General features: G+C 50.2%; 1 protein-coding gene across 3 annotated transcripts in view; it reads left to right on the top strand.

Annotated features, from left to right (window-relative positions):
* Positions 1-13,104, top strand: part of Loxhd1 (lipoxygenase homology PLAT domains 1) — a 135,991-nt gene that overhangs the window by 99,160 nt on the left and 23,727 nt on the right. For 2 of the 3 annotated variants that reach the window (XM_057788900.1, XM_057788897.1), the window contains 6 exons: positions 862-1,070; positions 1,852-2,037; positions 4,418-4,545; positions 6,530-6,647; positions 8,181-8,355; positions 10,088-10,273. In XM_057788900.1, coding sequence (XP_057644883.1) covers positions 862-1,070; positions 1,852-2,037; positions 4,418-4,545; positions 6,530-6,647; positions 8,181-8,355; positions 10,088-10,273 — 1,002 coding nt within the window. The remainder of the gene's footprint in view (positions 1-861; positions 1,071-1,851; positions 2,038-4,417; positions 4,546-6,529; positions 6,648-8,180; positions 8,356-10,087; positions 10,274-13,104) is intronic. The other variant, XM_057788898.1, reaches the window with a different exon arrangement.

Below are 13,104 nucleotides of genomic sequence, written 5' to 3'. Positions count from 1 at the left end.
CCTAAACAACTTCAGCATTTTCCTAGTATGCAAAAGTTCAAAGCCAAAGCCATCTAAAGCTGATTCAGCAGCTCTGGGATGCCCAGGGAGCTAGCTTCCTACAGCCTACTCACTCTGAAACCTCCTGAAATGCTCCTACCCTAAAGGCCCAGGTAACCTTCCATGATGAGAGCCGAAGTGCCAGCCGCTACATCCACATCCTAAGCAGAGTGGATAGAAGGGTATTCCTTCCACGAGAGCCGGGCCTTTAAAACAGTTATCCCAGAATCCCATGTAGCAATCACTGACTTACCTATTAGAACCATCCTGAGTGGAAGGAAAATGGATTTTGATTGCCTAGAATCTACATGATCTAAATGAGTTTGCTGATCACAGTAACATGATTTGGTTTGGAAACAGATGTCTCTAGGACTTCCCTCAACTGTGTTACAGGTATAATACACTTTTGCTTGTGTTCCCCAATTTATACTCTCTGTGAGATCTTCCTCCTCAACAGTGGTTGGTGTTTTGGGCATGTAACCCCCAGACCTGGTGGGAAGTTGCCCTATACTTCCTTGCCTGGTGGGGAGAAATTCAAGTAAGATAATTGGCCAATAAGGCTTTCAGAAGCTTGACACTCCAGGGGACACAAAGACAATCTCTTAGGTCTTCCCATCGGGCATTACTGACTGTCTGATGCCTGCAGAGCAGACACACACCGCCATGAACTTGCAGCCTATCTGGAAGACTTTGTTGCAGTTGGTCTCTGAGCAAGGAAGGAAGGAGACGGCCTTCCCAAGGTCATTTCAAGTTCCCAAGCCCACAGACTAGCATGTCTGCCCACGGAGCCTGTTGTGAAGTTAGCTCCACCATCTCTTGCAGTGATTCCCTACTATGTGTCAGTGACCACTGGGAAGCACAAGGATGCAGCCACTGATAGCCGAGCATTCATCTTGCTCATTGGGGAAGATGATGAACGCAGCAACCGCATCTGGCTGGATTATCCCCAGGGGAAGCGAGGCTTCAGCTGTGGCTCCGTGGAAGAGTTCTATGTTGGCGGCTTGGATGTGGGCACCATCAAGAAAATAGAGGTGCTGACCCTGAGTCCCCACGATGGTGACTGCCCCTGGGGAGTGAAAGAAACTAGTCAGCGTGTGGGGGTGGGGAGCTGAGAGCAGACAGAACAGAACAGCGACCTGGAGCCCCTCTGAGTTAGAGGCAGATCTCCAGCTTCCAACATCAGTTGGGGGGCTGGTGACCTCAAGTTCCCCGTTTTCTGCCCCTTCAGTAAAGATATCCTGTGTTCTCATTTTCTCATTGCTATTACCAACTTGTTGGTAACTGAAAACACTCAGGCACATGCACTGTCCTGGATCCAGAGTCTAGCTGGGACTTCTCGAGGACTACTGAGATGTGGCCAGGCCTATGATATTTCCTTGACCTTCCTTCCGTTCTCCAAGCCAACTAGCTATTGCCCAGATCCATTCTCTTGCTGTTGTAGGAGTGAGGCCTTGCATTCCTGTCAGTCCCTGTCTTAAGGTGCTGACCCAAACCAGTCAGTGTTCTTGAGCTAGGCCAGTAGGAGAAAAGCTCCCTTGCTCCAAACATCTCCAAATTCTTCCATCCATAACATCCACCTTCTCTCTTAAAGGCCTCACTTTATGAGGTCAGGCCCACCCAGGATCATGTTTTGATTAGCCCATAGACCTGTTCAATTTCCTCTCCTCCAAGGAAGGTTCTCTGGCCATGAGTGTCCAGCATATCAGGAGGAAACACTGAGGGTGAGCATATAAGGTGGGCAGAGGACACTGAGCAGGGAAGACTTCTTTCTCAGCTCTGCCCAGATCCTCACAGGGACCGTGTACCTCACAGCTGGGCCATGACGGAGCCTCCCCTGAGAGCTGCTGGTTGGTAGAGGAGCTATGCTTGGCGGTGCCCACCCAGGGTACCAAATACATATTACGTTGCAACTGTTGGCTTGCCAAGGACCGAGGCGATGGTGTCACCTCCCGTGTCTTTGACCTCCTGGATGCCATGGTGGTGAACATTGGGGTGAAGGTATGTGTGTGTATGTGCATGTGTGTGTGTGCCCGGTGAGCGGGAGACACAGCAGAGATGAAAATGAGGGGTGTAGGGGAGTCATCTCTGGTGTACTGACAGAAGCTGCAGCCTGGAAAGATGGTTGGACTCACTTATCTCAAGCCAGGAGATTGCTCTCCTTTGCTCTGCTGCTATGTGACATCAGGGAAGTGTCCTGGTTTCTCTGGGCCTTGCTCTTCTCCTCTGCCACATGAAAATAACATTTTCTTTCACTGCCCGCCCCATGCTCAGTCCTGGCCAAAACTAATGAGATCACTGACAGTCCCTGAGGAGCTTTGGGTGGTACCAGCTCTGCCCAGATGTGCCTTGTCATTGGTGGCCGCAACCACAGCATAGCAGCAAGGGCAAAGGACACCAGAGACTGGGGGCCTCCAGATCTCACAGGATAGCAATGCTGGTCACGTGAGACCCCTTGTAGCTGGAACAGCCAAGAAGACAGGAGTTTTACTTTCTGTCTAATGGGTCACATGGGTTGGAACAAGTTGCGTAACCTGGCAGGTGGTCAGGGTCTGGCAGGAGGGAGGCAGATAGCCCAAAGACACACATCTAGTTGGTGATCCAGAGGCCTCCTGGTCACTTGACCCTGTGTTTCTCTTTCTCCCACATGAGCCGCGGAGCCACCAGTCACCCAGCTCTATTCAGTCAGGACCCTGTCAAGGTCAGGGTCAAGAAGCCTGCCTGTTCTGTGATGGGAACAGCAAGAGGGGCTGTACTCTGCACCCCAACATCCTCCACAGGAAATCCCCAGCAGGGGAGCAGGGAAGGAGCACCTTCTACAGCACAGGCATCTCCTGTGGCCAGATGGATGATGTGGGTGAGCCTGCTGCTCATCCCGGGCTTCTGCCCTGACCCACTTCCCAGCCTCTGTGTGCCTCTGAGGCACGCTCCGTCTCACACCACGCCCTGTGCAGCCACAGCTCCTCCCAGTTCAGTCTGGGACATTGCAGATCTGCATCCTGCTATTCACAGCGCAAAGAAGGCTGGCTAGCCACTTACCCAAATGGCAGGGCCCTCTGGACCAGCCTATCTCCAGGATACCAGCCAGGACAGGAGCCCTGCTTCCGTCTCTCCTTTGGAAATACTCCAGTTACACAAAGAGCCGCGTGTCTGTGCGTGGAGGGAATGAGGAACACAGGGAACACAGGGGCTGGCAGGGCATGGCCTTGGAAGCTGGTCCAAGCCATCAACACCCTCACTTTGACCTTCCTATGTTTCTTGGCTGTATGGATAAGAACAAGAAAGGACGAGGTTTCTGCCTGCTCCCAGTAATTCCGCTAGCCCTGCCTGTCCATGCCCCACAATAGTATCCTGTGCACAACACAGTACAGTTCACAGTCCAAGTTTCCCAATCAGCGTGGGGATTAGGCTCGAGTAAGACAGAACGTGGCAGGCTTGCCATCTCCTCACCTCTCCCAGACTTGCAGAACTACTTATTGGTCTATGGGTGCCTGTTATGAAGGGATGAGAAAGCCCAGAACAACAGGATCCAGCACCCAGGTGATACCTCCACCCAAGGCTTCCTCTCAAAAAGAGCCACCAAAGTGCCTCAATTCAGACACCCAGAAAGGGCAAGTTCAGCTCTCTCTCCGGGGCCTGCTGATAAAGGGAACCTGGCCTCTTAGGAGCAAAACCCAACTCTGAAAGCTCCCCCATGGTGTTCCTTGCTCACAGACATTAGGGGCAAGCTGGCTGTGGCAGGACGTTGGGGACACTGAGAATCACTGCAGTACCCTCACACGTATGGCCTTACCATGCATATAGTGCCATGCCATACCCATGACACCACACCACGCAGATGGTGCCATACTATAAACATGTTTGGCTGTACCCTACACATGGTACCACAGCACATACCTGTATAGCCATTCCACACACATGGTAGGTCCGGCACCTGCACCAAAGGTATTCGAGCCACCTGTGTATCTCATTACCTGTCATGTGTCATCATAGGGCATGTCCCCATATTTCTCCATAGAGGGAGCAAGGACAGGACCGGGACGTTTGTATCAGGTCAAAAGCTAGTGGAAGCCAGACATGGATCTGGGTAGAGCTCTGAATGTTTCGAATACACGGACACACGTGGATGAGTTCACAGAGGACTAGCGAGAGTCATTGCCTGCAATGCCTCTGTCAGAGTCCCCCAGCCGCGTGAGTGTGGTGGGGACCAGGAGTGCCGGCCTGGCTCTGCTCCCTCGGACATGGTACAGTCCACTGTGCTAGATTCAGCTCAGAGCCTCAGGACTTGGAGAGCATATGTCCTCTCCGTGGGGACCCTGAGATGGGTTGGGTGGTTTTGTGGGTGGGACCGAGGGTCAGGAACTCGTTCCTCTCACGGTAGGTGCTTTATGAAATGACGGTCTGGACTGGTGACGTGGTCGGTGGAGGCACTGACTCGAATATCTTTATGACCCTCTATGGCATCAACGGGAGCACAGAAGAGGTGAAGCTGGACAAAAAGAAGGCCAGGTACCCAGAGGGGGCCTGACCCCTCACACTGACTACATCCCGCCTCCTCTTAACTCGGTCATCAGCCAGACTGGCTCTGTCCCACCCACTGCACGCCACGAGGCCTCCTGGCTGCCTTACCTCGGTTGTTCTTTTCCAATACTGTTCTCTTTCAAAAGCCAGATTAAATATCCCTCCTCTAGGAAGTCTTCCTTAACTGCCAAAGTCATCACAATTTTCCTCTTAAAGAAAAAAGTATTTGATTTTATGTGTGTGAGTGTTTAACCAGCACGTTATGTTTGTGTACCGCTTGGGTGCCTAGTTCCTATGGAGGCCAGAAGAGGGTGTTGGATACTTGGGGACTGGAGTTACAGATAGTTGTGAAATGTCATGTGGACGCTGAGGATAGAACCCTGGTCTTCGGGAAGAACAGCCAGCATTATTAGCTTCTAAACCATCTCTCCAGTCCAGTTCTTTCCTTCTCTTGTTCCCCTGTCTGGGTCTATCAAAACTGTTCTTCTTAAGGCCTGTGTGGTTGACATTACTGCATCTTGCTCATTTCCTGGTTTGGTGCCATGCACTATGTGGGTGTGAGATGCCCTCAGTAGGAGAAGCAGCGTGCAGGATGCATGGAATTATACTTTGGGGACTTTTCTGCATCCAAAATAATTGCAGAATAAAAGTGATCTGTTATTAAAACATTAACAAATGGTTTGTGAGGGTGATGATGGTAGCGATGAAGGTGACGATGGGGCCTGGGCCGCTGAAGCAGTGAGGACCAGGCAGATATTCCTCCCCACAGATAGAGCATCCCATCCCAGGAATCAGCTAAGGATGCTCTCCTGCCCTCTCTCAGCACTTTTACCCTCTTGTTATGCAATTCCCATGGTGACAGCCTTGGGAACAAAATGGCTGATACTGGGTGCCCACTCCATGCCAGGCCCTGCTGAAAGGGCTCTGCCACCTGTTTTATTCAGGGTACACCCTTTACTCTGCACTGTTAGCAGCTCCCGTTTATAATGAAGTTCTGAGACACAGGGAGATGAAGTAAACAGTCCGAGGTCATTGGGATTTGAACTCAGAAATCTCGGGAATAAATGAAGCCCCAATGAGAACAGAGGCTATTTATCTAAAGCTTGCTGTAACAGAAGTCAGGTGATTTATGTCACCAGATATGGTCAGGTGGGAAGATGGCTGGTGAAGCATCACTGAGGCGTGGTAAGGCATGCTGAGAAGAGCTGTGCATCCTGTATGAGTGAATTAAAGTCAGAGGTTTCCTGAACTGGGAAACTGGAACCAAATAAGGAAGCCGGAAGTTGCTGAACAAGTGATCGTTATGAGCTGGGTGCCAAAGAGGCTGTGGGTTGAGACTTGATGTCTAGGCATTATCTGTATGGCTGTGTAGCACGTTCAGTCTCTGCTAATCTCTTCTCTCCACTCCAGCACTAAGCCCACCCAACTCTAATCTCTGGGATTTTCTCTAGCTGATTCTCTAGTTCTTACATCCCACCTGGTTTGCAGATGCCCAAAGTCTAACTGCTGATTGGAGGGAGGGAAGGTGGGAAGAAGTAAGGGAGGGTAGAAAGGAAGGAGGGAGGGAAAGTGAGAAGGAGGGAGGGAAGGTGGGAAGGAGGGAGGGAAAGAGGGAGGGAAGGTGGGAAGGAGGGAGGGAACTTCATTCTGCTCTGAAAGTTGGCTCCAGATTCATTTGCTCTCTGGGATCTTTGTGAAGTCTCAGGTGAATATCATCCTCCCCAGATTACAAATGAGGGGTTCCCAGTCCCAGAAAGGAAGGTAAGAAACTAGCTGCTGAGAACAGACCTCAAATGGGATGGCTCTTGGTTCAGGGTTATGTCTCCCAGCCAAGCCTGCTTAACCCAGTCTTCTAGGAGCCCACCTGGGGTGCAATAGATGGGCAGTTGGGGGACTGCTGAGAGCAGCGAGGTGTCTGGCCCATGGCCAGGGCCAGATTACCAGCTTCCTGTCTTCTGCTTCCCATCCCCAGGTTTGAGCGGGAACAAAATGACACCTTCATCATGGAGATTCTGGACATCGCTCCCTTTACCAAGATGCGCATCCGCATTGATGGGATGGGGAGCCGACCAGAGTGGTTCCTGGAGAGGGTAATGCAGTGCCCTCCCTCATCCCTAAGTGGCCTTGTAATGCAACCGCCCCGACCTTGGGCTTTGGTGTGAATCAGTCAGAGAATGGAGCTTTGTTTGTGTCTACTAAGAGCTGAATTATGGCTAGAGAAGACGGCACAGTGGGCAGAGCCTGGGATGGGGAAGATCCGGGGTAGGAGATACCTGGGAGAAGGGATGTGGGGGCTTCTGAGAGAAGCAGACTTGAGACAGCGAGACTGGGTGGATGGTGAGCTTCCAGTCTCTGTCATCACACTGGTTGGTAGCTTCTTTCTTCCTCCCTGACTTTTCTCTCTGGAGGAGCCTGAGACCCCCAGGCAGCCAAGCTGTGCCCATCCCTGGGTTCCTGGGCAGGCTGAGGGCGTTCTGGGCAGGGACCATGAGAAACTTAGAAAAAGCAGAGCATGAAGTCTTTGCCTCCATCTCTCCCACACACACCCCGCCCCATCACACAGCACACCGCACACCACACACCACACACCCCGCCCCATCACACATCACACAGCACACCGCACACCACACACACAGCCACAGGCTTCTCTTCTCCCGAGGAAAGAAGGTATCTATGTTTCCTCATCCCCGTTTACTAGCCTCCCCTGGCCTTACAGGACAGAGACACTGAGGACCAGAGGGCAGCCATGACACTCACTGTGATGGAGCAGAGGCTCCCAGCGCACAGCTCAGCTTGCTATGTTTTCATGAGAACAAATGACACAGATCCACAGCCGCACAGGCATGCTCAAATGGGCTGGTGCTGGGGTCAGGTGATACCACCTCGCACAGTGTGAAAATTTCCTGTAGCTGTGTAAGAAAGCTCCAGAGTTGGGGAGGGCAGAAGATCGGGAGTCAAGGTATGGGCAGGCCATGTGCTCCCCGAAGGCTCTGCCTATAGGGTCTGACCTTGGCTGTCTTCAGACTCTCCCAGCTGGCATACAGCACTCTTACCATGTACATGTGTCTTCATGTGTAAGCTTCCCCATCCTATTTTGTTTAGGGCCCACCTTGTAACCTCATCTTATCTGATTACAGCCCTAGCTTAAATAAGGTTGCATTCCAAGATTCTGATGATTGGGACTTCACTATACACATTCAGGATGGGAAGAACAGGATGGGTTTAATTTATAATGCAAGCTTGTCCCTCATCCACAAAAGGCCATCTGTCCTGGTTCTCCCCAAGCTTCCCTTACCCTGTGTAGCCACTGCAGACTTTCCTTGAACCAGCAATGTTGCATCCACACCAATGTGGCAAATGTCAGTGTCCTTCTCCCAAGCAGACGATGGCTCGATTCATTTCCTTTTCTCTCACTTATTCAGTGTTTTCTGTACACATTCAAGACATTGCTGTGGAAGCCTTTCTCAGATAAACTTCCAATTTCCAGGTCACGTGGGACTTTCAGCAAAACCCATAAGCAGAGTCCCTCCCACACCCAAAAGTCTGAATCAGGAAGCTTGGGATGGGGGTTCATGGAATGGTGCTTGGGTAAGAGAGTGTATTTCTATATGGCCCCTCTCCAGATCCTGCTGAAGAACATGAACACAGGAGACCTGACCATGTTCTACTATGGAGACTGGCTGTCACAAAGGAAGGGCAAGAAGACACTGGTTTGTGAAATGTGCGCTGTCATTGATGGGGAAGAAATGATGGAGTGGACCTCCTACACGGTCTCGGTGAAGACCAGTGACATCCTGGGTAGGGTGTGGCCTCCCGCGTCCTCTTCTCTTGCCTTCCACTCTTGAATCATGAATTGCGATTGGCTTCGGACCAGGGTATTTTACTTCACATAACCTTCTGAAAACAAATCATCTCCACAATGTGTCCCTTTCTGTGGAGACAGAGTATTAGCTCCCAGTAGTAGCCAAATTGGTTTCTTCCCTGTCCCCTCACAGAAATTGGAGAGGAGAATTTCAGGGACACAGCCTTTGCTTGCCTCAGAACCCTGCAGCTTCCCACCACTGCTGAATGTCTCTCACCCAGGGTTGTGCACCGTGGCGATCTGTGTTTCACAGTCATGACTCTGGCCTAGAGACTGGGGACAGAACTGTGACCTCCAGGGCCCCCACAAATCTCACAATCTGGTGGAGCTAACATACCATTAGGAGAGGCCAAGACAGATGTCAGCCCGTATACATCTGGGCAAGAGTCGCAGAAACATCCCAGAAAGTTGTCAAGCTCAAATCCAGAAAGACAAATGGAGCCGTCAAGTGACTAAAATGTCCAGAGAAACAGCTTCTAAGAAAGAGAGGGCATATCTCTCCTCTGGCCAGGAGGCAGTGCCTGCTACCTCTCCTCCTCCAGTCAAGGCTTCTCCCCAGGGACCATTAGGAGGAATTTGGCAGACTCGTTCACATTCACCACGATGACTTATTGATCATGGTGGCTCGCACTTTTAGCAGAACAGTTTGCCAAAGAGACTGGGCTGTCATGGCGGGAATCTCAGGCACAAGACATGGGTCAGTAAATCTGGCCATTTGTTTCCAGCATTCTCCTCTCTTTTCTCCTCACGGTGAACCTTCCTCTTTATTGCTTGATGTTCCCAGTGTCCACAGGCTTTGAAGGCCCTCTTTTTAGCCCTTCATGGTGTGTTCTCAGAAAACAATGAAGTTTATTGGTAGCAACAGAAGTGTGACTGAGTGGCCTCACGAACGCCTCTTCCAAGAGCTCTGACTTCTTAACAGGGGCCAATGCCTTTCTGAAACACTTCCCTCCCTGGGAACAGGTGCATTTTTTGTGCTAAGCATTAATGTTACTCTGTCTGCTGTTACACTAACAGTAATTGCAACACTCAAAGAGAAAGTAAGGGATAGAATTGGACACCTTGTAGTACCAGCGCTTGCTTACTGGCCCTAATGAGAAATGACTCTTAACCAGACTAGGATGAAGGGATCTCAGCAAGACTGGGGCTGAGACAAGTTTATTCAGAGCATTATACTCTTAGCAGAAACAGATACAATGGCAGTTGCCAGGATCAATACAATGATAGTTGCCAGGATACGATGATGTTTGCAAGCTATACAAGGTGCATATGATTAATGTCTAAGACCAATCGTCCTGTCAAGCTTCTGCATGCTTCATTGACTTTTAGGGAACATAAAGAATCATGAAATAGCCCAGATGCTCCACTGTCTGGGGAAGTGCCTCAGTTTCTTGGGAACTTAAAGGCACACAGTGCCCTAGGAGCTATGGACTCTAACCTGAAAAACCTATGATGCGTGCCTCTCAAGGCAGCTAGACCAGGCCAACTCCATGGTTCCCAGAAACACCTAAGAGGTCAAGACCTCTTTGGGACTTTCTGATCCTTACCCTTAGTTTCATTGAATTTAGACTCTGTCCTCTTGTGCTCCAGGAGTCTGGGAATAAGACAAGAGCAGAGGGCTTTGTAAAGAGATGCCAGCTCCTAGAGCCTCACCTATGTATTTCCCAGGGGCAGGCACCGATGCCAATGTGTTCATCATCATCTTCGGGGAAAATGGGGACAGCGGGACCCTGGCTCTGAAGCAGTCAGCAAACTGGAACAAGTTTGAACGGAACAACACAGACACCTTCACCTTCTCTGACATGCTGAGCCTGGGCCACCTCTGCAAACTGAGGGTCTGGCATGACAACAAAGGTAGCTACTGCCTGATGCCATGGTGCTAAGGGATAGACCTTCCTGGGACAGTGTTCCCTGGGTCCTCTGCCTCTCTAGGTGAGCAGACTCTGCCCACCCCAGCAGAAAGGCCATGGATTGCACCACTTGGGTGTACATCCATTAGAGGGCCTGGGTTCCTAGGCAGTTGTTATATCTGAAGCTTAGTTCCTTCGGCTTTCTTGCTGGGAGGTTAGTGATTCTTCATTTTTGCAATATCAGAGGACAAATTCAACTTAGTTCGGGCATAAAAATTAAGAAAAAACAGAATTGGGTTGGGTCAGTAGCTCAAGTGTAGCATAATTGTTTAGCATGTGCAAGGTCCTGGGTTCTATCCCTGGAATGGAGAGAGAGGAGGAAATAGAGAGAAGGGAAGGAGGGAGGGAGGGAGGGAGGGAGGGAGGGAGGGAGGGAGGGAGGAAGGAGGAAGGAAGGAAGGAAGGAAAGAAAGAAAGAAAGAAAGAAAGAAAGAAAGAAAGAAAGAAAGAAAGAAAGAAAAGAAAAAAAGAAGAAAGGAGTCTCACCAAGTCTACTTTCCATGGATTTTCTATCAGTCTTACAACCCTGCATTTGAATGTAGGTATATTTACTTATAAATCTAAGCATGATAAAAGCCAAGAAAGAACTTTACTTTTAACTCCAAGGTGCTTAAGAATAGATACTTTCTCCATCGCTGTGATGGGTTCCGTGACCTCCTCATTCCTTTGCCCACTGCTTTGCTCTCTGCAGACATCTCTTTACACTGGCTTTGCACCCGCAGCTTCTCTTGGATATCAGAGTTGAAGGTTCATTGCCTGGCTTACCACCTCCGTGCTTGCCACTCCCCCCAACTCACCTCTAGTGTCCTGACTCGAAACTAGCTTCCCCCAAGTTGTCCACTCAAGGTCCTGCCTGACTTTGCTGTACCCTCACCTCTCACAGAGCTGTCCTGCGGCTGTCTACCTCATTTGATTTACCTTCTCAAATCTCACTGTGAGTGACTCCTGACAAACCCAGCTCAGGAGCTGGCTGAGCTTCCAGAAGGAGCAATGTCCCTGATCCCTTTCACCATGGGGTTACAATCAGAGCATTTCCCGTGTGACAATAAACTCAGATCGGGCAGAGAGGCTGTTCTTCAAAGCGGTCACATAGTGATGCAGACTTCCCCAGATGCCACTGCTGTCGGGCACCTGTTTGGTTATTTGTGACCTGAGCATCTCTGTGTTTCTGGTGGGCCTGGGACTCTGTGAGGTATATTGTCACTGAGACAAAATATCTTGACGATAGCAGGTAGGGAGGATGAATCTATTCTGAACAGTGTCAGAGCCTTCTGTCCGTGGTCATCAGGGTCCCTGGCTTCTGACAAGGAACATAGCCAGGGAGAAGGGGCGTGGCCAAGGAAGGTTGCTCATCTCGCAGCAGCCAAGAGAGGCAGAGAGGAACGTAGGAAAAGGCCTAAGTTCTCACATTTCCATAGCTTCTCCCAAATAACCCACCTTCCTCCACCAGGAAATGCCTGGCACAGTCCCACCGCCTCTCACACACCTGTTCACATTTTAAATCCATTCATTTCCTGGTGTAGTCAGTTTTAAATCATGCTTAGTCATCTCAGGTGGCATCGCAAGGCTGTGGAGAGACACGTTTCCATGGGACCTTCTCACATGTCTGTAGTAAGCCTCTCCTCTTCCACAGAGGAGCCATCACAGAGATCCGAGTTCTCTCCCTGACTGCTGTCTGCCACGATCCTCCTATCTGTTGCTGGCTGGTGTCCAAAGTCTGAATGGATGAATGATACTATCCATGGTCTCGAAGACTTGCCTTCTGCCCCAGATACTTCAAAAGATCAGGCCCAGCCCCCGTCAGGACATGCCACAGTGGCTTGCTCAGTCAAGACAGATGTACAAACCCCAAACCATGTGTGTGTGTGTGTGTGTGTGCGCGCGCGCGCGCGCACAGGACTCATTAGATAAGCCTAACAGACTCGACTGGAGGGGTCAGCATGGAAAGAGAGGGTGAATGTGGTGAGAACCACGTCAACATTAGCTCCCCACTAAAGGAACTACCAGAAGTCTCAGAACCCCAAATCCTCCAATCCTCTTCTGCCATAGCCTCCACTACAGAAGCCGCAGCACCAAAGTCTAGTGCCCGAGGAAGAAGGTTTGGGGCCCCCAAGCAGCCCAACCTATCAGCCATACTGTGAGATGGAGTTCCTTAATAACCTCCAGTCGGGCCAGAAAAGAAGGTGGGGAAGAAATTGTGTCAACTGAGCCCATTTCCCTTTCTCTAAAAGGGAAGGCCACACCATTACTGAGAATGTTGAGAAAGGACCACACTTTTGGAGAAATCAGCTCCCTTTGGGAGCCACGGAACTGTCCAAGGTCCTGACTGCAGTGGTTTCTGTTCACTCCGGACCCTAGAGCCTGAGAAGGGGTTTGTGGCTTCAGGACTATTTATTTAGTTACTTCCTTTTTTTTCTTTCTCTCCTCCTTTCATCTCTTTTTGTTTCTTCCTTTTTTGTTGTTATTGTTTTAGTTTTTTCAGATCTCACAGCTCAGGCTGGCACAAAATTCACTATGTACGCCATTCTGACCTGACTATCCTCTGGCCTCAACCTCATGAGAGTTGGGATTATAGACGTTAGTGACTACACCAGGTGTGTCTATCTTCATCCTGGCCTCTGGAAGATACTCAGATGCTTGGCACAATGGTTCATATCTCATGCATCCCACCCCAAACTGGAAGTATAAAAGGCACAGGACTGCAAGTTCATGCTCAGAGCTCACATCACTCTCCTCCATATATAAAACTCCATCTTAGCCCTATTTACTTATCTA

Source organism: Chionomys nivalis, chromosome 14 (assembly GCF_950005125.1).
Source record: "Chionomys nivalis chromosome 14, mChiNiv1.1, whole genome shotgun sequence".
Classification (NCBI taxonomy): Eukaryota; Metazoa; Chordata; class Mammalia; order Rodentia; family Cricetidae; genus Chionomys; species Chionomys nivalis.
The sequence above is the reverse complement of the archived record's forward strand: the minus strand, read 5'-3'. Positions and strand labels throughout refer to the sequence as shown.